The sequence below is a fragment of the Erpetoichthys calabaricus genome, chromosome 12 (genome assembly GCF_900747795.2).
Source record: "Erpetoichthys calabaricus chromosome 12, fErpCal1.3, whole genome shotgun sequence".
NCBI lineage: Eukaryota > Metazoa > Chordata > Cladistia > Polypteriformes > Polypteridae > Erpetoichthys > Erpetoichthys calabaricus.
Genome location: NC_041405.2, coordinates 20,336,467 through 20,361,390, shown reverse-complemented (window position 1 = coordinate 20,361,390; position 24,924 = coordinate 20,336,467). Strand labels below are relative to the sequence as shown.

The 24,924-nt window shown below is 39.0% G+C and overlaps 2 protein-coding genes across 2 annotated transcripts in view; one reads left to right on the top strand and one right to left on the bottom strand.

Annotated features, from left to right (window-relative positions):
- Positions 1 to 1,009: 1,009 nt before the first annotated feature.
- Positions 1,010 to 21,194, bottom strand: phf5a (PHD finger protein 5A). Its single transcript, XM_028815156.2, has 4 exons — positions 21,087 to 21,194; positions 8,455 to 8,478; positions 3,430 to 3,596; positions 1,010 to 1,214 (listed from the first exon to the last, which is right to left on the bottom strand). The coding sequence occupies exons 1-4, from the start codon at positions 21,136 to 21,138 to the stop codon at positions 1,125 to 1,127; spliced, it is 333 nt and encodes a 110-aa protein (XP_028670989.2). The 5' UTR covers positions 21,139 to 21,194; the 3' UTR covers positions 1,010 to 1,124.
- A 382-nt stretch (positions 21,195 to 21,576) lies between these two features.
- aco2 (aconitase 2, mitochondrial) overlaps positions 21,577 to 24,924 on the top strand; it is a 33,014-nt gene continuing 29,666 nt past the window's right edge. Inside the window, exon 1 of the mRNA XM_028815155.2 lies at positions 21,577 to 21,672. Coding sequence (XP_028670988.1) covers positions 21,637 to 21,672 — 36 coding nt within the window. The 5' untranslated portion in view covers positions 21,577 to 21,636. The remainder of the gene's footprint in view (positions 21,673 to 24,924) is intronic.

The window sequence follows — 24,924 nt, the reverse complement described above, 5'->3', positions numbered from 1 at the left end:
AAAGCGGTGGTAAAATTTCTTCATTAATTTCCCAAAGTCAATAAAAAAACATTTCGGGCTATTGCCGATTCAGTGATTTAAATTACTAACCCACTTTCAAATTGCTGGACTTTATTCATGTAATAACAGTAATAAAAAAAGATGCAGTGCTTGCACTGTAATAGAAGCATGACAAGGAATGAGTAAAGGCCACACTGAGCACAACTTTGAATTCCAATTTGAATGTTTGATAGAAAGGTAACTGTAAGCGTAAACTGTTAGGTTTCATTTGTTACACGTTCAATAAATGAAGGAGGAAAAAAAAAATGAGGAATGCACAATATGGCTCTACTTTACATTGCATACATTTGGCGGAGGGATACAGGACAGCCCATAGCTAGGAGAGTGAAAAGGGATGGGGGTGGATGGTTATTACCTCTGCTAAAAATATAGAGTGCCTGCTAGCAACAGACATCCTATTGGTAGGAAGAAGGTAGAATTTAATCGTGATTGGGTGAAAACCAGAGCCAGCAAGATTTAAGGGGTGGGCCTGTAACTGGACTGTTCAGTGACATAAACTAGCTGGAACTTGGGAGATGAAGTTCTGTTTTCTCTATGATGGATTGAGAACATTTAAAATAAAAAAAAAGACAAATATTACACAGAATTCTGACCTATCGGTATACTTAAAGAGATACACAAGACCATTTTTAACAACAGTAGTACTGCATTGCCTCTCTTCACACTAATCATTTCACTTCAATCCCTAATCATATAATGAAACAACCTGCTTCACCTAATAACAGAGATGTCCTAAAGAATAAGCTGACAGCAGAATATGTGAGACCTCACTTTAGGTTTTTATTTAAATCTCCATTTGTTCTTCTTTATAGTTTTAAATGCTACATCTGAATAAATTAAAATGAATCACAAAATTGTTGCCTTTTACAACAGCTACTTACCCATCAATTTTCAAGCCTACACATTTTCATCTTCCCACACCACCACACAAACAACATGGGAGTTTAAGGGGAAAAAAACGAATATTTATTGAAAAATATATAAAAGCGTAGAAGACAGGTGTTGCAATTTTATTTCCATAGTCAAAAAATACCAAATGATGTCAGTCACAAGGTGGTATGCGATCACCTTTTTTTAAATCCGTACTTCTTTCTCTCGTAGAAAAGATCTGTTTTGGAACTTCCTAGGTTAACAATCTTAGGGCAGCCATCCCTCTGCAAGAAAAAGATTTAAGTGTGAGAGTTAACATTTTGGTTACGATATCAACAAGACTGTATTACAATCCGGCAGAAAAATGTTAATATAAACTACTCTAACTTCGATCACAGTTGCAAACAAGGTCTTTATTCCAATAATGATCTACCAACACCAACACAAGAAGCAGGACAGGGAGAAATATAAAGAAACAACATAAATCAAAATCTTGTTGCCTTCCTGGAGCTAACTAAATAGGTGTTGAACTCCTGTTTGAAAGGCAGAGTCATTTACAGTGGGTATAGAAACCCCCCCCCCCAGACATATTCCCATTTTTTTTTGCTTTACAGCCTTAAATGAAGACACACAGAAAATATTTCTTCCCAGCTTTACTTACTCAATGCAACCTTTAACATCCAAGTGAAAAATATCACAGCTACAGTTCAGAAGAATTTTTAAAAATGAAGAACAAGAAATGCTGAGATTAATAAAGGATCACCCCCCCCAATGTCAATATCATTTTGTTGAACCCCTTTTGCTTTCATGACAGCCTTGAGTCTGTTCAGATTCTTCTCTATCAGCTTTGTACATCTAGATTGAGTAATATTTGCCCCCCACTGTTCTTTACAGTTAAATTGGATGGTGAGCGTTGGTGGTCTGCTATCTTCAAATCTTTCCACAGATTTTCACTGTGATTTAGGTCTGGGCTCTGACTGGCTGGGGGTCCTTTATTATTCTCAGCATTTCTTGTTCTTCATTTTTTTAAATTCTTCTGAACTATAGCTGTGATATCTTTCACTTAGATGTTATAGGTTGCATTGAGTCAGTAAAGCTGGAAAAAATATTGGTTTGTGTGTTTTCATTTAAGGCTGTAAAGCAAAACAAATGGGAATATTTTGAAGGGGGGGGATTCTTTTCTATACCCACTGTATGCACTTGCCTGAGCCACAAGTGTCAAAAACTACCTAACGCTTACCTCCTGATCGGTCTGGTCTTGTCTCCCTCGCCTTACTCTGTCCACTCTACTTGTCTTCTCTCAACTACAAGCCCACTGGGCCAATGGTGTTTTAGTGGCTTTACACACTTCCCTGGCACTACATCTGGGGCAATACTAGGAACCTTTCAGAGGATACAAATGTCTCTTGAAAGTCCGACAGCTTTCTCTCTAGCACTCTGCCCTCTTCTCACCATGGGCTAAAATTCAAGCTTAAAGCGGTGGGCACCCTTGCCTATAGAGTACAGAAATACCTTGCTTAATGTGTTAAGGGGATGCGTTTCGGAATTTTAGTTTGTTATAAGAAACTTTGTTATCAGAGGTAGCTCTAGCATAGAAGGAATATGAATACAAACTGCAACAACCCTCTTATGCCATCTGCTATCCCCTTCCTTGGCGACCCTACCATACAGTGCCCTGGTTTTCAATGCCTTCTGCTATGCGTCTCCACACACACACACACACACTCATCTGCCTCAATGACAGTGTAGACATTCATGTCACTGGCTGCACCTTGTACACCTACTGGGTTCGGAGATAACACCATCTGTCTCACTGTCTCCTCATGCTAAGATCTTTGCTAGCACTCAGGCTATTGGACGTTTTCCTAAAGTGCTTGCAGATATACAGCGGGGAAAAATAAATATTGAACGCGTCAACGATTTTCTCAGTTAATATATATCTAATGGGGCTAATGACATGAAATCTTCACCAGATGTCGGTAACAACCCAAGTAATCCACACATACAAAGAAGCCGAAACAAAAGTCCATAAATTATGTGTAATAAAGTGGAATGACACAGGGAAAAAGTATTGAACACATGAAGAAAAGGAGGTGCAAAACGACACGGAAAGCCAAGAAACCAGCTGACATCTGTCAGTATTTAGAAAGCAATCCTGGTAGCCAACTGTCAACTTCTGAGACACATGACTTTCTAGAGGCTACTGGACCAAACTTCTGCACTCAGTGGCTCCTCTTACTTTAGATCACAGAGGCAGATATTCCTCAAAAGGGAGTCATCAGAAATTACACTAAGCAAAGGTCCTCCTAATACAGAACGTGGCCACACCAGGCCAGGCTGGTACCCTGTTATATTAGGTAATGAAATTCACTGATTTGCTATTTTCCACCTTATTTTTTTTTTTTTTATAAATGGGTTCTTATGTTAAGAGCAGGCTGTAACAGTTTTGTAAAACTATTAAAACAAATGGCTGAAATGAACTACTGTATATACACCCACATCTTTTTCCTGGATGGTACACTCCTTGCAGTAGTAGGCATCCGAGACTCCTGGACCTCCACAGATCACACAGCGACCTTGGTAGGAGCCGTAGTTGCATTCATCACAGATTCGCACCAGTGTGCAGGGGCGCACATAGGAATCACAGATCACGCATTTGCCATCACCTAAAGAAAAAGGGACTGTTTAGTTTGGAGCAGTGGGAAGCAATACCAGTGTAACTGTACAAGTTATCAAAGTTGACCTTAACAAAGATGTCAAGGATTCCTTAACTGGCAACAGGTTTTTTAACTCTCCTGTAGTAAACCCATACAGAACAGTCCGATATGCTCTCTCATTTTAGCATAATACAATTTTTGCCTGCTGTCCTGTTAAGGAGACACACACTTCTCTTTCGCCACTTCATTACAAGGGAGCTGTGTACTCAAAAGGATTCATTCACCAAGATATTAGCGTAATTTTTCAACAAATAAATTGATTGGCATTTATTGGTAGTTAGTAACTGGCTGAGTATTCTATGACATGTGTGCTAAACATCAACACTGTGTACAGCATGGTAGCTATGCTGGTGCACTCTTGCCATATGTTATATAAGATAATGTGCAAATATTGCATAAGCAGACAGTGATCATTTTGGATTTGATGGCTCTCTATTTGTATTCCAGCATAATACATAAATTAAGCAAATTCAGCAGCATGCATTTAACAATGTGCCACCATCTAAATACTTTATGAGCTTGCCATATGCTATTACATTTAATGATTTTACATATCTATATAAGTGAAGTAGAAGGTTGTGTTTTACATTAATATTGTTAATCTTAAATTACTCTCATTTAAGATTGCATTATCTGTTTTACATACACATGCAATTTTTTTTTTCTTAATGCAGCAGAACCTCAATTAAACATTTAGAAAAGTGTGAAAATCTTTATAATGATAACCCCATTATTGATGAATCTTTTATCATTTTCCCCACAGATGAGCAGCTCATTACAGATGACAGTAAGCAGTCCTTTACCTAGAGTGAATCGATAAAAATGTCTGATCAAGGGAAGTGTCTTTGCATACATAAAATAGTTCAAGTTTGGTGCTTGGATAATCTTAAGGTTACAAAAAAAGCACACATGACAGACATGTATTATCCGAGGGGATGTTCCTTCCTTTTCTTCCTTAGCGTTAGAAACAAGTGTTACTTGGGCTATGAAAACCATGCTAAAAGCATTAATCCTGAGTATCACTCAGGCAACTGTCCAGATGCGTCTTACGTAAGCGTTAGAACCAAGAATCACTCGGGCTGTGAAAGTGCAGTCAGCGCAAGTCCAGAGAATCACTCGGGCAATGTTATCGGCGGGTCTTGTGTAACCGTTACATCCGAACATCACATGGGCAAAGGTGTTGGTGCGTCTCCTCCTCTCACATGTCAGTGTGATCAGTAACCCCTTCTGTAATAAAGGCATATCATAAGAAACATTTTTCAGAAGCCCAGGTGTTGCACCCACTTGCTAGTGATGTTGCGCAGCTTCTCATAAGCAGTGATGAGGAAGTGAATCTGTCCTCAGGTGGTGAAGATGAAAACGGACAGTCAGCCCAAAAGTGATGATAAAATCCAAAAGCGACCCTCACATCTGGCTGTCTGTTGACCCTGCTTCAAATAAACCAGCGCCACCTCGTTTTGATTTTGTGGGGCAGCCAGGAATAAAAGTGGACGTTGACAGCCAAGATCCAGTCACTTATGTCAAATTAGTTCTAGGTGATGACGTGATCGACAGAATTGTTGTCAAGACAAATCATTATGCTGAACAGTGTCTGGCAAAAACTGTACACCTAAGCAGTTTTCCTTTTCAAAAAGATGGGAACCAGTAACTGCTCATGATATCTGGGCCTTTCTGGACTAACTGATATTGCAAGGACTTGCAGTAAAACCTGAGCAGTGATGATACTGGTCCAAGGACAAAATTTTGGCAACACCGTTCTTTAGAGAAATTATGTCCAAGTGTAAGTTTTCACTAATTATGAAATACCAGTAACGGCACAGAATACACTTGACTTGACCATTCCTAGTTTTCCTCCTCCTTCTCTGTACATTTAGCATTTATTTGCTCAGAGGTTGATGAGCTTGCTGTTTCCTGAGCAGCTCTTCTTTTCCCCACCCTAGCGGCCTGCTTCTTCTCTTCTTCCGTCGACATCTTTTTGCATTAAAACTGATTAAGCCAGTGTTTGTGTTGCAATTACTTAGGATGTTTTCCTTACTTTTTCACTTAAGATGGCACTTATGTCTTCAATCTGCCTCACGAATGATTTAAGATATGAAGAGGAAGGGGAAGTGACAGCAAAGGTGGTAGGGATGAGAACAGCGCCCGTATGCATGCACCACACGGCCGCCCTACTGCCAAGAGTTGATTCTACAATAAAATAAAAATAAAAAGAGGAATAACCTTGGAGGTCAATCATCACCCTGAAAGCGGATAGTAGACGTCACGTAGTGTATGTGTACCAAATTTCAGGTCAATGTGTCAAACGGTTTGCGAGCTACAGGTGAATTAAAATCCTGGATAGACAAACAAACAGCCACAGTAGCGTATTACGAGGGGGGGACCCAAAAATAACCGGAATTTTGTTGTTGTTAGGTTGGTACTTGTAGTACATGGTTGGGTCGCTAGGGCGATCTAGTTACACTCCTCACAAGTCAGTCTGCCAAGTGCCATCAGTCTGGAAGGTTGTGCTTGTGTTCAGTGAATTTTTTTGTAAAAGTAGGTTGCACAACAGTGTGAGAAGGAAACGCCCTGATTTGTGGGAGTCGGGCGATTGGTTCTTTCATTATGACAACGCTCCATCTCACACTGCTCTCAGCATTCGCCAATTTTTGGCAAGAAACGGTATGACAACCCTGAACCACCCACCCTACTCACCCGATTTAGCTCTGCGTGATTTATTTTTGTTCCCTCGGATGAAAAAAGACTTGAAAGGAAGGCGTTTTGCTGACGTCAAAGAGGTAAAACAAGAAACGACCAGAGCATTAATGGGCATTACTTCAGACGAATTTAAAAAAATGTTTCGAACAACGGAACAAACGGTTAGATAAGTGTATTTCCGCCAATGGAGAGTACTTTGAAGGAGACTAATTGTAGTTTGTACAGAAAATTAAATTAAACACGTTTTAAAAATATTTCCAGTTATTTTTGGGTCCCCCCTTGTATATAAGATCTGCACTCTACCAACAATGAAGACTTTGATGAGAATACCCATCCAGCTCCCAAACCGAAGAAAATTTGGGAGATATACCAGGCCATTGTAGCAAAATTTCAGAGCGTTTATATTCCGGAGCAATGAAAGTCTCATGGCTTATAAGGGCAGACTGTCAAAAAGAGCAAGATTCAGCATAAAGTTTTACAAACTTTGTGAATCTAAAACAGAATACATTTGAAATTTGGTTCTGTACACAGGGAAAGGGATGATTTTTGATCCGAAATACAATCATTACGGCGTTGCTACGTCATCGGTGATGACTTTGATAGATGCTCTGCTGAATCAAGGTTACTGTGCCACCATGAACAATTTTTATACTTCGCCTGAGCTATTAATACTATCATTACTATTATTATTTTTTTATTATTATACTTTTTAGATTTAAAAAAATGTAATTTTTCATGCAAAAAAATGCAACACATTTAACCTATTTTTTTTTTTTTTGGAATAAAGTGTAATGTGAAGGAGGTTAAGGGAAACCTGTCCTAAACACATATAGCTTCCCAGTTAACACTGAATGCTATACTGCCTTTCACACATGCAGGCTATGGCACAGGTAGGATGCCAGCTGGAAGTCTCATATGCAGATTGTTAGCCTGAACATATCACTTAGCAACTTCCAAAGTCAAAACCTAATGTCTTAACAGCACCACGAAAGATGCAGCAAGTATAAGAGACCAGAGCAATGGACAAAAATCCATTCCTGATTAGCTTTTGAGGTTTCACCAACAAATGCAGAAGTATGAGATTTTTGACAGTAAGCAAGACAAATATGTAGAATTTAAATGGACGACGCAGGGGATATTGATAACAGATACTAAGTCCTAAAATGGAAAAAAACAAGCAAACTCCACTCATCTATCCACCAACAGTTGAAGAGTTGCAGTGTATATTTAATTATTATACTGCACACTTAGTCACTATTAGCTGTATTACTTGTTATCAAGTGACTTGTGGCCTAGGACAGTTTCTCAACATTTCTGGTGTCACAACCCACTTTTTCCATGTGAGTCTCTCCCTTGAACTGACTCGCGCATGATCATCAGGCAGGGGGCATGAGGGACAGAACTCGTGCCTGACCCAGTACCGTTATAAACAATAGCAACTCATGATGCACCGGCAGCAGTAACCCAGAAGTGGGTTGCGACTCAGGGGTTGAGAGAACACGGGTCTATGAGATTGCAACCTGAGAAACACCCTGCTAACAATCAGGCCCTTGAGTTGACCGAGCATAAAAGCAATAGTTAAAAATAAGCAAAATAAGCTTCGAGATTCATCCTTTGGGGGCTTCCAGTGTATGTCTTCAGTATTTCAGTCTACCAGCGCTGACAAAAAGATGAAAGAAAATACTGCAGATTCTTGCCGCCTGCCTTGCCTGATGTCTGTTAGAGTTTGGCTTTGTAACAGCAAACTACAATGTCCCATTTGGTTGTGAATTTTTAGAAAGTGAACCTCCAATTACTCCTTAAATCATTACAAGAATTCTGTGGGAGATCATCTTTGAGCATATAGCTCTGCTGCAAAATAAAAAGGCCAATCGTACTATTTAAATTAAACCCACACACACTCATGTAAACTCTCAAAAACACAAAAAACACGCCCTGTTTAGCACAACATTATACCAAGGCAACACATTTTAAGGAAGGGCTTTAAATTACGGCACAGCAGGAACTGTCAGCTTGTAGAAAGCAATTTCAAGAATGTTGTGCCTTTGGTTTCCATACCTAAACAGACTGATTTCACAATAAATAAAAAAGAAAAGATTTTTGTACTTACACTTTTCACACAGTCTTCCAATGGCTATAAAAAACAAAACAAAAAGTACAGTTAATTTCCAATAGCCAACTGTCAGAAAGTTCTAAATAACATATTTGTTATCAACAATCTTGACTTGCTCCCGAACAACCTGCTTATTTTTATTAAATCTGCACTCTTTACTAGGCGTAAGGCGATACACTTAGTTCACAATACAATTCATATTGCACTTCAGGCTTCTCAGTACAATATACACACTACATGGACTTTTCATTTAAGAAATGTACTGTTTAATGTTATTTATATTCTGAGACATTCATAAATCAAATCACTGCAAAATACATTAAAATCTGTGCACAAACAGACAAGGTTTAAGGTAGGGTTTTTCTTTTTAACTTTTTATTTATTAAAATAATCATAAATCTTTATATATAATACGCTACCGTGGCTGTTCGTTTGTCTGTCCAGGATTTTAAATCACCTGTACCTTGCAAACCGTTTTAACTATTGACCTGACATGTGGTACACATGTACTATGTGATCTCTACTGTCCACTTTAGGGGTGTTGATTGATGCCCAAGGATATTCCTCTTTTTATTTTTAAATTTTATTTTATTGTAGAATCAACTCTCGGCCAGCAGTGCGGTGCATGCGTATGGGCGCCGTTCTCATCCCTACCACCTTCGCCGTCACTTCCCCACCTCTCCAATATCTTAAATCATTCTTGAGGCAGATTGAAGACTTAAGTTCCAGCTTAAGTGAACAATTAAAGAAAATGTACTAAGTAATTGCAACACAAACACTGACTTAATCAGTTTTAACGAGAAAAGATGCAGACGAAAGAAGAGGAGAAGCAGGCCGCTAGAGTGGAGAAAAGAAGAGCTGCTCAGGAAGCAGCAAGCGCATCAACCTCCGAGCAAACAAATGGTAAACGTACAGAGAAAGAGGATGAAAACTAGGAATGATCAAGTCAAGTGGATTCACGGCACGGCGTCATGCAGTGCATCATTACTGCTGTTAATATATTTGCACTGCAATAATATAAAGCTACTATACTATACTATACTAAACCATCCAAATTTAAATTGATGCTTTGGCTTTCTGAGTTAACATCAAACATTTCTTCAACAATGGTTGCCCTTTTATTTTTTGTTTGACCTGTTTAGCTGTGGGTCCTGACTGGATCTAAAAATCTTGTAATGTTATATTTCCTTTTAAAAAATGAGAATGACATTATGAAACAGAGACCCCTCCAATGTGACTATACCCCCGAAATTGAAATACTTACATAATAAGAGACTGACGTACGAGTAGATGAGAAACGCAAGCCCTGAGAATTTGGCTGCTTTCTCACCCTCACCATGTTAAATTAAGAGAGTGAGTGTGTGTGTGTGTGTGTGTTCCAAGCCCACTTTCACATGCATTGATGCCTATATTGTACTATATTATATCTTCACGTCATTATACAGAGGGTGAATACGGTGCAGTCTGTCATGTTATATCTTAGCTGTAGCTTTTCAATCAGATTTTTAAAGACCCTGCTTCCGACAAGAGATGTTTTTATTTGCCTTTCAGTCATGTGTTAATGTTATAAAATATCTTATACAAAGCCACATTTCATATCGGCAATATTCTGTATCGTAAATTTGATACATAGAGGGTTTGTCTCATGTCACGTACTTATTAAAAATCATGCAGCTATAATTTAGCATATGAGAGTGGACTGAACTAGAAGGAATTTATAATAATAATATATACCAACACACACAGAGTATACTAAAATGACTGAACCTTGTCTTTAAACTGAAGCGTGGTATTATTCAGCCACAATGCCAGAGACAAAAACAATATCTCAACAGGGGTTATTAAAAAGGGAAGCAGAACTTAAGAATGGTTGCATCTTGTATACTTGTTCTTGGTATTGGAAACTGGTTATCTTTTTCTTAAGGAAATATCATCAAGTCCTGTTGTCTCTTGCCGGTTACCTACATTAAAATTGTAACTTCTTTTTCTCTTTGCAAGCCCACATACTGTATATTCCAGTCAAATATGAGACAGCAGAACTGACTTGTCAATGGAGAAAGAATGTAACTCTTTACTTCCACTCCAACCATTTACATAGGGTATATCATGTAATATTATGAGAGACCAGTAACGGTGAACTGCACGATAATGTGCCGTGAATACACTTGACTTGATCATTCCTAGTTTTCATCCTCTTTCTTTCTCTGTACGTTTAGCATTCGTCTGCTCAGAGGTTGATGTGCTTGCTGCTTCCTGAGCAGCTCTTCTTTTCTCCACCCTAGCGGCCTGCTTCTTCTCTTTTTTCATCTGCATAATTTCACGTTAAAACTGATTAAGTCAGTATTTGTGTTGCAATTAATTAGTACGTTATCTTTAATTTTTCACTTAAGCTGCCTCAAGAATGATTTAAAATATGAAGAGATAGGGAATAAGAACGGCGCCCACACGCATGCGCCGCATGGCCACCCTGCTGGCCGCTGCTAAGAGTTGATTCTGCAATAAAATAAAATAAAAATGAGGAATAACTTTGGAGGTCAGTTATCACCCCCGAAAGCGGACAGTAAAGGTCACGTAGTATATGTGTATCAAATTTCAGGTCAATAGTTGAAACGGTTTGTGAGCTACAGGTGATTTAAAATCCTGGACAGACAAACGAACAGCCACGGCAGAGTATTATGTATATAGAAAGATCTATGGTTCTGGATGCCCCCAGCTAGACCATTCATAACACCACCATATTGAGGTCCAAATAATAAAGATGATGCAAACTCAGGTGTGATACGAGAAAAAAAAATGGAAGGCTGACACGATTTTACAGTGACCATGTCTTCTAGTTAATTCTCTTTTATGGTGACTGAATGAAGAAATGTCCTCAGGGACCAGGAATGGTGAAGCAGAAGAGCAAAACAGCATGGCATACTATGCATCCCACTGATACACGGATACTACATTTTCTTAAATATAACTGAGCAATTTTCCGAAAGAAAGATATATAAAAAATTCGAAGTTGCTGCATAACTCAAAGGCACTGAAGTATCCAAAATGTTAACTGTGGTTCAGCGTGTGCAGTAAGTGGAAGAGAGCAGGAAAAAATGTCCAGCACAATTTAAATCAACTATTGGACTGTTCCTTTGAAAGTAAAACGAGACATCAGACCCCCCCACCAAAACACACACACATTACGTTTTAAAATATGGATGATGATTAGTCATATCTCTCTATTATAAAAGAAAATCTTGAGACGAGACTATTGCCAAGAGATTTTTTCAAGTCCCGCCCTCCTCTCAACCATTTCCAGTTAACAGCCCACGCCTGCGGTCCTCTCACCTCTCGTTCATGTGAATGCTTTTGTCAGACACAGTTCCTGCGCTCTCAGCTCTTATAAATTTTTACGTTTTCCTCACTTTAAGTTCCCAACAAAAGACTTATTATGTCCAAATCTTATTGAAGAATTTCATCCTGAAGGGTTATCAACAGAAGAAATGAGTACACTGGCAATCCTAGCACCGAGAGACGAAGTCAGACGAATTAACGCCACACATGTTGATCGGTTATACGGCAAATTGGTTAAATGCGTATCAATAGACTATGCTGAAACAGTTGGTGGTGATGGTGTGGAAGATGAAAACATCAACTTACAATATCACGAAGAATATCTACAACCAATTAACACCTTTTTCAAATTACTGTTGAAAGAAGGATGTATCGTAATGTTATTGCGTAATTTATATGTGAGTGATGGGCTATACCAAAGGACAAGATTAGTTGTATTCAAAATTGGTCGAACAATTCTGACATGTAAAATATTAACAGGTGACAAGAAAGATAATGTAGTACATCTTCCGCAGATAACATTAGACACCAAAGGAGATCTTGATATGTTATTTGTATTAAAACGTTTACAGTTTCCTGTTAGAACAGCGTTTGCTATGACAATTATCAAATCACTGGGACAAACATTCCAAAAAGTCAGTTTATTTATTAGAGAGAAAGAAACGATATTCAGGCAGTTATATATGCTGCGTTGTCATGATGCAAGTCCAAACATGGAATCAAAATTCAATGTGATATTGACAAAAAAGTTAATTCAAAATATTGTTTACAGTACAAGTTTAAAAAGGATTTGAATGTTAATTTCAAAGCCAAACAGAATGAAAACGTATGCTGCAACGAATACTTCTAACGCAACATGAAACAATTTTCTTTCAATTTATTACGTTTTACTATTTTTTACTAAGGATAATTACTCACTGTAATGTAAAATAGTTCTTTTATGCATATGTAACAATTCCCATGAAAATAACAATCTGTTTAAATTGTACATCCGGGGGTTGGTGAGCGAAGCGAGCAGGGGGCAGAGCCCCCTAGTTTAAAGAAAAAGAAACATGATATACCAGATGTGTAAACTATCATAATAGATTGTTCTTTAAGTACTGTATATACTCACATTTAAGTTATCCTGCAGGACTCGATTTTACCATATAATTTCTGGTATTTTATAATGTTGGTCGTATAAGTCAAATGCAGAAAACTCACACTATTGGTCCAAGAGATTATGATATGCTAACGCTCACCTGAGAGAGTAACCACGGAGCACACGGCCTTTTTTTTTCTATTTATTGTGCCTATGTGACCACACGGTAATAACCAAACTATTCTGAAAAGACGTTTGCACTGTTTTGTGTTTTTTGTATCTCACACCCTCATACACCTTTATTGTAAGAGCATCCCTTATCTACAATGGAGCGTTTGATTAGAAGAAAATTTGAAGCTGGTTTTAAATTAAACTTGGTGAAAGAAATTGGTAACTGCACTGCTGCAACAAAATTCGATGCGTCCGAGTAACTGATGAGAGATTGGAGGAGGCAAGCAGATGTAAAAAAAAAAAAAAAAAAAATTTAAGTGTCGCATTTTTGAATGGGCTTGTAAGTTGGGATCTGATTTTATGATTGATTTTTTAGGTTTCAAGACCCGACTTATACGCGAGTATATACGGTAATACAGTAATCCCTCGCTACTTCGTGGTTCACTTTTCGCGGATTCACGACTTCGCGGATTTTATATGTAAGCATATCTAAATATATAATGCGGATTTTTCGCTGCTTCGCGAGTTTCTCTGGACAATGGGTCTTTTTACTTCAGGTATTTGCTTCCTCAGTTGGTTTGCCCAGTTGATTTCATACAAGAGATGCTATTGGCGGATGGCTGAGAAGTTACCCAATCAGAGCACGCAGTTAAGTTCCTGTGTGCTGCTGATTGGCTCAGCGACGGAGTGCTGCATTAACCAGGAAGTCTCATCTCACTCATTCAGCATTAATGTGCTCTTGCTACTGCATTCAGGGGATTATCACCTTCAATCGTCATCATTTTTACTGCGCAGCATATTCATCACCATCATCACATCATATATAGCTACGTGTACTTCGCTATACAGTAAGTGTAAACTTATCTACCGATTTCATATTGCTTAGCAGTTGTCCCTGTTATTAATAGATAGATAGATAGATAGATAAAGTAAAGGGTGGGTTGTAAACAATACAGGGAGGGTTTAAAAACGTCCAAATACACATTAAATGATTAAATAAATATGGTGTCCCTACTTCGCGGAAATTCAGTTATTGCGGTCGGCCTTGGAACCTATCTCCCGCGATAAGTGAGGGATTACTGTAATGATGTTACATTCTGAAATCCACTTAATCTGTATCATAGTTGTGTCGGAGGCAGTAGGGGATCCAAGACCCATCCCTTAAGCATGAAAATTAAGGCCCTGAAGAAAACAGCCCTTGACATGGTACAAGGCCTCAAGCACATGAACATTCACACTGGACCATTTCACAATCGCCAGTTAACCTAACTAATACATCTCTCTGAGGTGGGGAAAATGTGTAAAATCCACATTGACAACAATCAGGCACATGATTTGAAACTGGGATACAGTTGGTAGCAGCACTAGCAGGAAAAGTATGGAGCTCATGCCAAAGGTTCAAGAAAGATGGAAAGGCAATTTCTGGATAATCACTTGGCCATGTTAAACCCATATGATGTTTTTTTAAAATTACTGGAGCTCCTGACACTACACAAGCAAACACACTATGTCCAGAATACTCAACTGTGTTTTCTTTTCAACCATAACAAGAGTTAGTCTGGCATCTCTAATCCCCATTCCAATAACTTAAATATAGGCCACTCCAACCAGTGCAGACTCTGCCTAAATATATCAAAAATGCTTTAGCTATGTCAAGAAGCCTTAAAAAATTAAATCTGGGAATACTGCTGCAGCCAAATGCTACAATCTGCATGCCACAATGCTTAAATGAAGCTCTGACATTGACCAACAAAGAGCAATTTTATTACAAAAGACTGATGGGAGTCATTTCAGAAAGCTGCCTAGCCAGGAGCCGTCTTGCACAGCGTCTATTAAAAGTATTTGCCTCTTGGAAGTTCTCATATGACATTGAGTCATAGGGGATTTCATTTGGATTTTTTGACACTGCTCATAGTGAACACTGTTTATAGGTACTGCAAATAAATGCATGGAATACAATTGCTCTTGGTTTGAAGGTTTGTTAAACATGGAAGGTCTGAACGCCGCCATCATTTTACAAAGACAAGCACTTCCTACATCTCAACACTGATGAAAAATGGCACACGATAAGTTAAATTTCACCAAGGTGTTTATGGAGAATAGCAGATCTAGGCAAAAACTGCTTTTATTCTGCCAAATTCAACTTTATATTGTACCTTACAATGCACATACTGTTATTATAATCAGTACAACGGATGCCCTGTGCAAGACTTGAATCAGCAATTAGAGGCTGCATAGAACATTCTTTAAATTTGCAATTTACAAAGATAAAAACTGAGCCTAATTAAAAATGTATTTCACATTAAATATGAATGTAAAAACTCCTGTCTTTAGAATGGATTTACCACTAAATAACTGCAAATCACCTATCATGTTGGAAAATTCGAGCAATATAAATACATTAACATATCTCTCTCTCTATATATATATTCACAGCATTCGTAGTCTGTGTCACAATCTGATTGTATGGGTGGTTACCTACCAGGTAATTTTTGTGGTTGGCCAGCAAGTCTGCTAACATCCGCCACGGTGCCCTCAGTTGTGAGAAGCAGATCATAGAATGGTTGAAAATAGTTTACTGTCAAATAATGCAAAGAGTACGTGACACGTGTTTCGCCCTAATTCTGGGCTCATCAGGCGTACACACTCTACTGCACTCCCTCGGGAATCGAACCTCGGACGTCAGCGCCAGAGGCGATGCTCCTAACATTGTGCCACGGCGTGTGGTTCGTTTATTTGACAGCATGTAGATTGGGGTAATTACATTCACGGCATTCGTAGTCTGTGTCACAATCTGATTATATATATATATATATATATATATATATATATATATATATATAAAAATCCAACATCCGTCTGTCTGTCTGCTTTTCACTTAAGAACTACTTAATGCATTTAGATCTGTTTTTTTTTTTCTATAATTTGCTTGAACATTCCAGTTGATTTTGTGACTTCTCTCGTTATAGTTCGCTTGTGATACAGATTTATTTGCGCAAATCCAAGTGACAGGCTGTAGGCCGAGGGGAGGAGGTGGCGGGACCTCAGGAGTAGGGAGACGGGCAGGGCCCTCCTCACTCACACGCCAGCCTCCATTCAAGTTGCTCTACCTCTCGCCAAGGGTTGCAGCGTACCTTGCATCCACTTAGCTAGTGAAACCTGTTTATTCAGCAGACATTATCATCTAGAGATTGTTAAGGAGTAACGTTTGATGTTTTTCAGAGACAGATCAGAGCTATGTGTGTTTTAGAGGGCACCTGCTCACTGGTGTGGTAATAGTGGGGCGGAGTGGTGGCTCTGAGGGATTACTGGTTCGAATCCCATAAAATGCCAAAAGTGACCCTACTTCGTTGGGCCCTTGAGCAAGTCCCTTAACCTGCAATTACTCTGTCCTGGGTATGATGTTAATCTTCATCCAGCCCTGCATGTAGGGAAAAAAAACCTGGGGGTTGGTGGCAGAATTGGCACACCAGCCACCATAAAAATCCTCTCTCTCTCTCTGCTCATTGGCAGAGACAACAATCTCTTGTCAGAGCTAAACACAATCAGATACATTGGCAACAGTTGATGATGGAGTGTACCTACCTTCCACTTGGTCAGATGTCCCTTGCCAACTTTGTACATTCCTAGCAAAGAGATCACAACTACATTCTCACCCCTGATAGCAAAACCAAAAATACTGAATATCAAGAGGCCCTCGGATATGAAAGCTATCAATATAAATTCTTCTCAATACAAATTATTACTTTTTTTTTTTTTAATTGATTTTTAAAGTGTGTCCTGTTTCACTACTATTATAATATATAGTCATATGAAAAAGTTTGGGAACCCCTCTCAGCCTGCATAATAATTTACTGTACTTTCAACAAAATAGATAACAGTGGTATGTCTTTCATTTCCTAGTAACATCTGAGTACTGCGGTGTTTTCCAAACAAAGATTTTTAGTGAAGCAGTATTTAGTTGTATGAAATTAAATCAAATGTGAAAAACTGGCTGTGCACAAATGTGAGTCCCCTTGTAATTTTTCTGATTTGAATGCCTGTCACTGCTCAATGCTGATTACTAGCAACACCAAATTGGATGGATGAGCTCGTTATGCCTTCATAAACAGGTGTGTCCCAATCATGAGATATAAAGGTATTTAAGGTGGTCAACTGCAATTTATGCTTCCCTTTGACTCTCAAACTGAAGAGTGACAGCATGGGATCCTCCAAACAACTCTCCAAAGATCTGAAAACAAAGATTGTTGAGTCTCCTGGTTTAGGGGAAGGCTACAAAAAGCTATCTCAGAGGTTTAAACTGTAAGTTTCAACTGTAAGGAATGTAATCAGGAAATGGAAGGCCACAGGCACAGTTACTGATAAACCCAGCAGGTCTGGCAGGCCAAGAAAAATACAGGAGCGGCATATGAGCAGGATTGTGAGAATGGTTACAGACAACCCACAGATCACCTCCAAAGACCTGCAAGAACATCTTGCTGCAGATGGTGTATCTGTACATCGTTCTACAATTCAGCGCAATTTGCACAAAGAACATCTGTATGGCAGGGTGAGAAGAAAGAAGCCCTTTCTGCACTCTCGCCACAAACAGAGTCGCTTGTTGTATGCCAATGCTCATTTAGACAAGCCAGATTCATTTTGGAACAAAGTACTTTAGACTGATGAGACAAAAATTGAGTTATTTGGTCATAACAAAAAAGTGCTTTGCATGGTGGAAGAAGAACACCGCATTCCAAGAAAAATACCTGCTACTTACAGTCAAATTTGGTGGAGGTTCCATCATGCTGTGGAGCTGTGTGGCTAGTTCAGGGACTGGGGCCCTTGTTAAAGTTGAGGGTCGGATGAATTCAACCCAATATCAACAAATTTGTCAGGATAATGTTCAAGCATCAGTCACAAAGTTGAAGTTACGCAGGGGTTGGATATTCCAACAAGACAATGACCCAAAACACAGTTCAAAATCTACAAAGGCATTCATGCAGAGGGAGAAGTACAATGTTCTGGAATGGCCGTCACAGTCCCCTAACTTGAATATCATCGAAAATCTATTGGATGATTTGAAGCAGGCTGTCCATGCTCGGCAGCCATCAAATTTAACTGAACTGGAAAGATTTTGTATGGAAGAATGGTCAACAATACCTCCATCCAGAATCCTGACACTCATCAAAGGCTATAGGAGGACAGCGTCTAGAGGCTGTTAGATTTGCTCAACTAAGTATTGATGCAATATGTCTGTTGGGGTATCCAAATTTATGCACCCGTCTAATTTTGTTATGATGCATATTTTCTGTTAATCCAATAAACTTAATGTCACTGCTGACATACTACTGTTTCCATAAGGCATGTCAGATATTAAAAGGAAGTTGATACTTTGAGAAACAAAAATCCAAAGAATTAAGAGGGGTTCCCAAACTTTTTCAAATGACTGTATATATACACACACACACTATTTAGTATTTCATAATTTGGGAGAAACGTCAAAATCAATTTTAAATCTTAAACTTGCACCTTTTATGCCATATTTCAATGGGGCACTGTATTAGCAAGCCAACTTAGCTTTGACTTGGATGGTGTAGCCCACGCTCTTCAAGTGGATTAGAAAGCATGCCTTCATGTTCATATTAAGCCAAAGGGGGATTGTCCCCCCCCCCCCCGAATAAGTGATATGAGTCAGCAATATTTCCACAAAAGGTAACGGGGCAGTTATTTAGGTGTTTGTTATAGTACTGTCATGTATGTCATTTGGGATGCACTTATAAAATCACTGGAGTCACCCTCAACAAACACATCTTCATCAGGAGTCTAGGACAATGTCATGTCAGTCTTTAAATTTTGTTAAACTTTGCTTTGCCCCCTGTTTGCTTCGCTCGCCAATCCCTGGGCCTGCACTACTCACTAGCCTCTTTGCGGTTCTGCCGATCGAATATGGGGATGTGGACATAAAAATCTGTTTCATTTGTATTTTCATGGGAATTGTTACATATGCATCAATGCAACGTATAAATGCCCGTGACTGAATTTCGTTTATTTCTCTCCATTGAATAAAATGACTTTTTCGAATGTTTGGCTCTGAGATTTATTATCTTTGCAAAAGCTATTCTAACGGGAAACTGGTAATGTTTTAACACGAATGGCATATCAAGATCTCCTTTGTTGTCTAATGATATCCCCTGAAGATGTATTACATTACCTTTCTTGGATACATCCTTCTTTCTAAAGTAATTCGGCCAGTGGAAGACCCGACAGTGTTAATGGTTGTAGATATTCTTCAGGATATTGTAAGTTGATGTTTTCATCTTCCACATGATCACTACCAACTGTTAAAACATAGTCTATTGATACGCATTTAACCAATTTGCCGTGTAACTGATTAACATTTTGTGTGTTAATTCGTTTGACTTCGTTTCTCTGTGCTCTCTGTGTACTTGTTTCTTCTGCTGATGACCCTTCAAATCTTATTGAAGAATTTCATCATGGACGTAATACGTCTTCTTTAATTGAGAACTTAAAAGTGATGAAAACGTTAAAATTGATAAGAACTGAGAGCGCAGGAAGTGTGTCGGTCAAAAGCATTCACAAGACAGAGGTGCGAGGACCGTGGTCTAGTTTGAAAATGTTTGAGAGGAGGGCGGGACTTGAAAAAAATCTCATGGCAAAAGTCTCATCTTGCACAACTTCTCTTCCAAAAAGTCTCGTCTTGTCAAAGGATTGTTTTATATAATAGCAAGATGTCAGTTGTAAAAGTTCTGCAATTGCTGTGTTATATTTAAGTGATATAATGTATAGTATACAGTGCTACATTGCAGTATGAAAATGTACAATAAAAACAATTGTGGTTGTAATTGTGTAATATTGACTTGCTCTAAACAGTGACTCCTAGTAGTGTTTTTGACTGTTTTAGGCCAGATTATAACCCCTACAGGCCCCCTGAGTGACTTAGTTCCTTAATAGAGGGTTAATCATACATTTATCAATGCAGTTAATGGACTCCGAGTTGTGTAATGCAACTCAGGACTGATTTTGCTTTATTGCTTTTGGAGATGGTGGGGTGTCCTTGGCCTTTCTGACCCACACATACTGGATTGTTTCTCTCATCAAAGCGGTGTCCCTCTTAGTCACGGTGCACAGCTACTCTTATCGTTTCATCAAGCTTATTGAGGTAAAGTCTCCTTGGCACACACCCAAAACATCTGATGGTAGATTCTTAGTACTGTACATCAGGGCCAATTCAGGATCGAGAATTCCTCTTAGAGTGTGTGTGTGCGTACCCTTTAATGGCCTGGGTTTGTTCCTGCCTTGCACCGTAAGCTAGCTGGCATTGGCTCCAGCAGACCCCCCATGACCCGGTTCAAGACAAAGCAGGTTAGAAAATGACTGTCATTAAGAGGTCACGCATGCAGTTATACTCAACTGTACCAAACATGATTCAAATGCACTACACAGTGCAACACTGCATCATGTAGCCGGAGGCTCAAAAAGAGGTTGCTCTTAACAGTGATTTCCTAGTGGGCATCAACTGTTTCCAGTATTAAAAAGTGGTTTTGCAACGGTACATTAGAAGCGCATTCAGTTCAACTGCGTTTACAGGCTTTAAATACACTAGCAGTGCTATGTACTTAAATGTGCACAACAAGTGTGCGAATCTTACGTTATACTGCATTTACATTCTACATTGGGTGACGCGAGACCACAAGTCAAATTCATTTGCCTCCTGGCACGGCACGGAGGAGCATCAACGGTGGAGGCGCGTTTCAAAGTGTTAAACTGCGAGCGGGAATCCGGTATGAAAATTACGGTTTGTTTGTAAAATTCGCCGGCAAAACTGTCTTATTATTCGGAATTTTGGTAGCGTCTTAGTCGGATACATTTATCGCCTGGTACAACTGAACGTATCCTTAACGTTCTCTTTCATTCATTCAGTCAGTCAGTCAGTCAGTCTTCATTTTAAAGTACGACTATAACAGTAAGACTCAAATTAGATATGCTTATCAGATTAACTCAAGAAATAGGAAGGGAAAAAATCGAAAAGAAGTAACTCTCATACCGACTCCTGCTTGTTTTCGGCAAAAAATCAGATCCGGATGATGCTTGGCCATGTTTCTTTTTTTACGGCGACTCGCGAAGCGGGCGGTCTGCGAACTCTGAACTCTGACCTATAACCACCTGGGGAGGCTGTATTTTATTTAGGAACATGTCTTTTTTATTGTTTCAATACCCCAAACAGATCATATAAACTTGCACATACATATTATTTTCTTTTCATAAAGTTCAGTCTTAAGCACAATACTAAGAATAACCGACCTTTTAGAAAATATTTAAAATTATGTAATACAAACGATGATGCTACTTGTCTTAACAGATGTATAAAAATTAAAATGTGTTATGTCTGCCTTTTCACATCTTAGGTGTCACGTACTTGATATAAGAATGTTTTTTATTTAAATATTGTAAAAATTGTATTTAAAAGATTGCAAAGTACTTTGGAGATGAAAAATGTCCACGTTTATTTTTACTTTCGACAGGACCCGGCCACATATGCCGCATAAAGGATCGTGACGTCAGAATAGCGCGACACATCTTTGTCAGTGAACAAAATGGCGTCTTACTGTCTCACTGTCAGCCGGCTCCAGGTACGTGGGGTGGTTATATTCAAAAATGTATTATCTCTCTCTGTCTGTATGTAATTACAATGCTAAGCATCTATATGTCAATTGAAACCTAAACATTTATCAGAGTTGAACTGTTAGTGTGTGTTATTGCAGCAAGATGTGTTTCTTAAAGTGTGCCCCTTCATGCTTTTCTGTTCTGCTGGGTCAGAGCGTCCTGAAGAGGCATTGCCATGGCAATTTGCTTCTGTGGGCGGCTGGTTGAAACTTTTCTGGCCATACCTACTATTTTGAATGACTTGACAGAAGGACTATGTAGTTGTACTGTTACAGAAAATAAAACTGTTACGTAACGCATGGGACGAACCGCAAGGTGATAGCAAGGTTATACGATGTCGGCCGGACTTTTACGCCTTGAGTGCCCACTTGGAGCCAGGTGACAGTAGGATCAATACAAGGGCACCAAGAGAACACACAGATGTGATTTCCAAGTAATTATAATTTTTGCAACAGTTTAGTGAACAGCCGTTAAGTCGCCGTTTTTGGCAAATTGCCATAAGTCTTAATAGGACTCTATTGCATGTAAACTCGATCGGTGCATTTCTTTTTCGATCTTTAAATAGACTAGCGTACTGTATGTATGCGTTTATTTATTTATTTTCATGTACTGGATGCTGCAATACTGTGTGTGGATAGTTTGACAGTAAAGCCAATTGACTTGAAAGCCCATCCGTCTAAACTTGTACAACCAGGAGCAAAATTTTTAAACCGAGTTTACTTTCTCGTATACGAAGTACTGTACAGGGAAAGTATTGTAATCGTCCAAAGATGCGAAAGCGAGAGTCTGACGAATCTTGACGTTTGAGACCTCCCTGCCTTTCCCGTATGCGAAGTTGAGGAAAAGTATTGGGATCGTCCAAGAATTCCATTCCGAAATTTTGATGAATCTCGACGTTGTGCTCCTCGAGTCCGAAAATACCATTTTTGGAAGTATGCCTGTGTGTAAACACGATAACTTGAGTCCGCTTTCACTTCGGTCATGCAAATTTTGCATGCAAGTATTGGGCGCAAAACGTAGATTTCTATGAACTTTTCGGCTATTTCCGTTAACCGGGAGTAGCATTTTCCTTTTATCTAATATAATGTACTTTATTGAAATGTTCTAGGTCATATGCAGTGGTGGGGGGCATTCATTTTAAAATTTATTGTTTTACATTGTTTTATTTTTTTTAAAAAGTAACGTTCTGTAATTACTATAAATTGTAATGCATTACAAACACTGCATTTCTGTTTCTCCTTTTGTATGAAAAACTGCACGTTTCACCGGCCAACATTTTGTGATTAAATCCTAAACCTATATATGTAGTTGTATGAATCTGACCAGAACAACGGCAAAATTTGATCAATTAATTTGTCGTCTTTTAAGGCGCTTAATCCAGATCGGGGTGGGTTGGTCAGTCAGTCAGTACATATTTTCCATTCACAGTATTTAAACTCAAGACTACAGGAAAAAAAAATTATGGTCAGTGTTTTCTAATCTGTCCCCACTTTTAGAGCTCTGGTGCTAATTTCAACATTTGGGCTGAAAACGATTTGCACTCTTTGCCTCTGCTTTTTTTTTTGTCCTCTGAAGGACTAGGAAGGGCTGAGGCCGTTAGTTTAAAAAAAAAAAAAATGAAGGATCCAAGGTAATAACTTTGGTGGGGAGGTCAGTGCTGTCACCTTACCGCTGCAGAGACTGAGGTTTGAATCTTGACCTAGTCAGTGTTACTGCAGAATTTGCACCTTAATGGCAGTAGGCCAGAGGTCCTCATCTCCTGTCCTGGAGGGCCACAGTGGCAGCAGGTTTTCATTCTAACCCTTTTCTTAATTAGTGACCTCTTATTGCTGCTAATTAACTTCTTTTGAATTAATTTTATTTGACGTGCTCTTAAAGACTCCAGCCACTCAATTGCTTCTTTTTCCTTAATTAGCAGTCAAACAATAATGAGATGAGCCAAAACATGAGCAGCAAACTGTGACCATCATACAATATCTGAAAATAAAGAAAGATGAAGGTCTCGGGAATGCTGATCTGCTCAGATCCCCAAAACATTTTCACAGTGCTCTTAGAAAAGAGAAAATTGACAATTTTGGAAATGTTTGCTATTGCACAATGAGAGCAGCAACAAGCCATAGAATTAAAGAACAGGTTTAAATAACAAGACTCTGCACCTAATTTAGCAAGTTGTTGGAGTTTGAGGCTCTGACTTAAGTTGGTCTTCTGTTGGCTCCCTCACTTCACATTTCATTTCTGTTTGGGTGCCATTTAAGGAAAGAAATGAAACAAATCAGAGGAACAATGAAGAAGTTCAGGGGAACAAGTCAATTAAAATGAAAGGAAAATGAGTTAATTAGCAGCAAAAACGGGTCAACAATTAAGGGTTAGAATGAAAAGCAGCGACCACTGCAGCCCTCCAGGATGGAGTTAGAGACCACTGCAGGGAAGGAGGAGTGCCACCCCATCTGAAAGACATGCATGAGTGATAATTTTAACTGGTGGCTCTAAATTGCCTGAGCATTCTCGGCCATTGCCCAATGTCCCATTCACAGCTAGGTCATGTTTGTCAATCAGATCTGGCAGAGTAAACACCAGCTCCTTGCCATCTATTAGTGCAATAAGAAGGTTAATAAATTAATGGGTAACAAGGTGCCAAGACAATGCATGTTGGTGGCAGCCTGGCACAGCCTTCAATTTAAAGTAAAAGCCATTTATCCAGTAAATAAGACCGAGCTGAAGTGCATTGCGGAAAAAAGTAACATTTGAGGTTTTGGGCCAACCTTTAATGCATCCATGGCATTGTTGTATGTGAAAAGCCCAGCATGGCTGCTGTTCTGAAGACATGCACACCATTGTCAAAGTCGCTTAATTGCTTTGTAGACATTTGTGGCAAATAAGCAAAAAGTCTTTCCCTAAATACCCCCCAAGTCCACCTTTGTCTCTGATAAAGCAAGGGAACAAACGTCTACATCATAGGGCCCATTCTCACCTAAGCATCTTTATAGTGCAGACCAGGATGTTCTTAAACTGCTTGTAACGTTATTTGCCATTATTTTCAATGACATTATTCACACGTAACTGTTTTAGCAGCAAGTGATTTTGCAGACTCTCCCGCATGCAGAAGTTTTCAAGTTGTCCCATTGAAATTAATGGTAATGCTCATACAATTCTGGTTAAAAAAGGCAGCTCATCAAAACTAAGGGGGGTCTGCCAGTATCATTGTGCAGCGTGGGGCT

Coding starts and splice junctions, on each gene's coding strand:
- phf5a (XM_028815156.2), bottom strand. CDS start 21,138: ATGGCCAAGCATCATCCGGATCTGATTTTTTGCCGAAAACAAGCAGGA. Junction 8,479..21,086: donor CCGAAAACAAGCAGGAGTCG/GTATGAGAGTTA, acceptor TGTTTTTTATAG/CCATTGGAAGACTGTGTGAA. Junction 3,597..8,454: donor TGGAAGACTGTGTGAAAAGT/GTAAGTACAAAA, acceptor CTTTTTCTTTAG/GTGATGGCAAATGCGTGATC.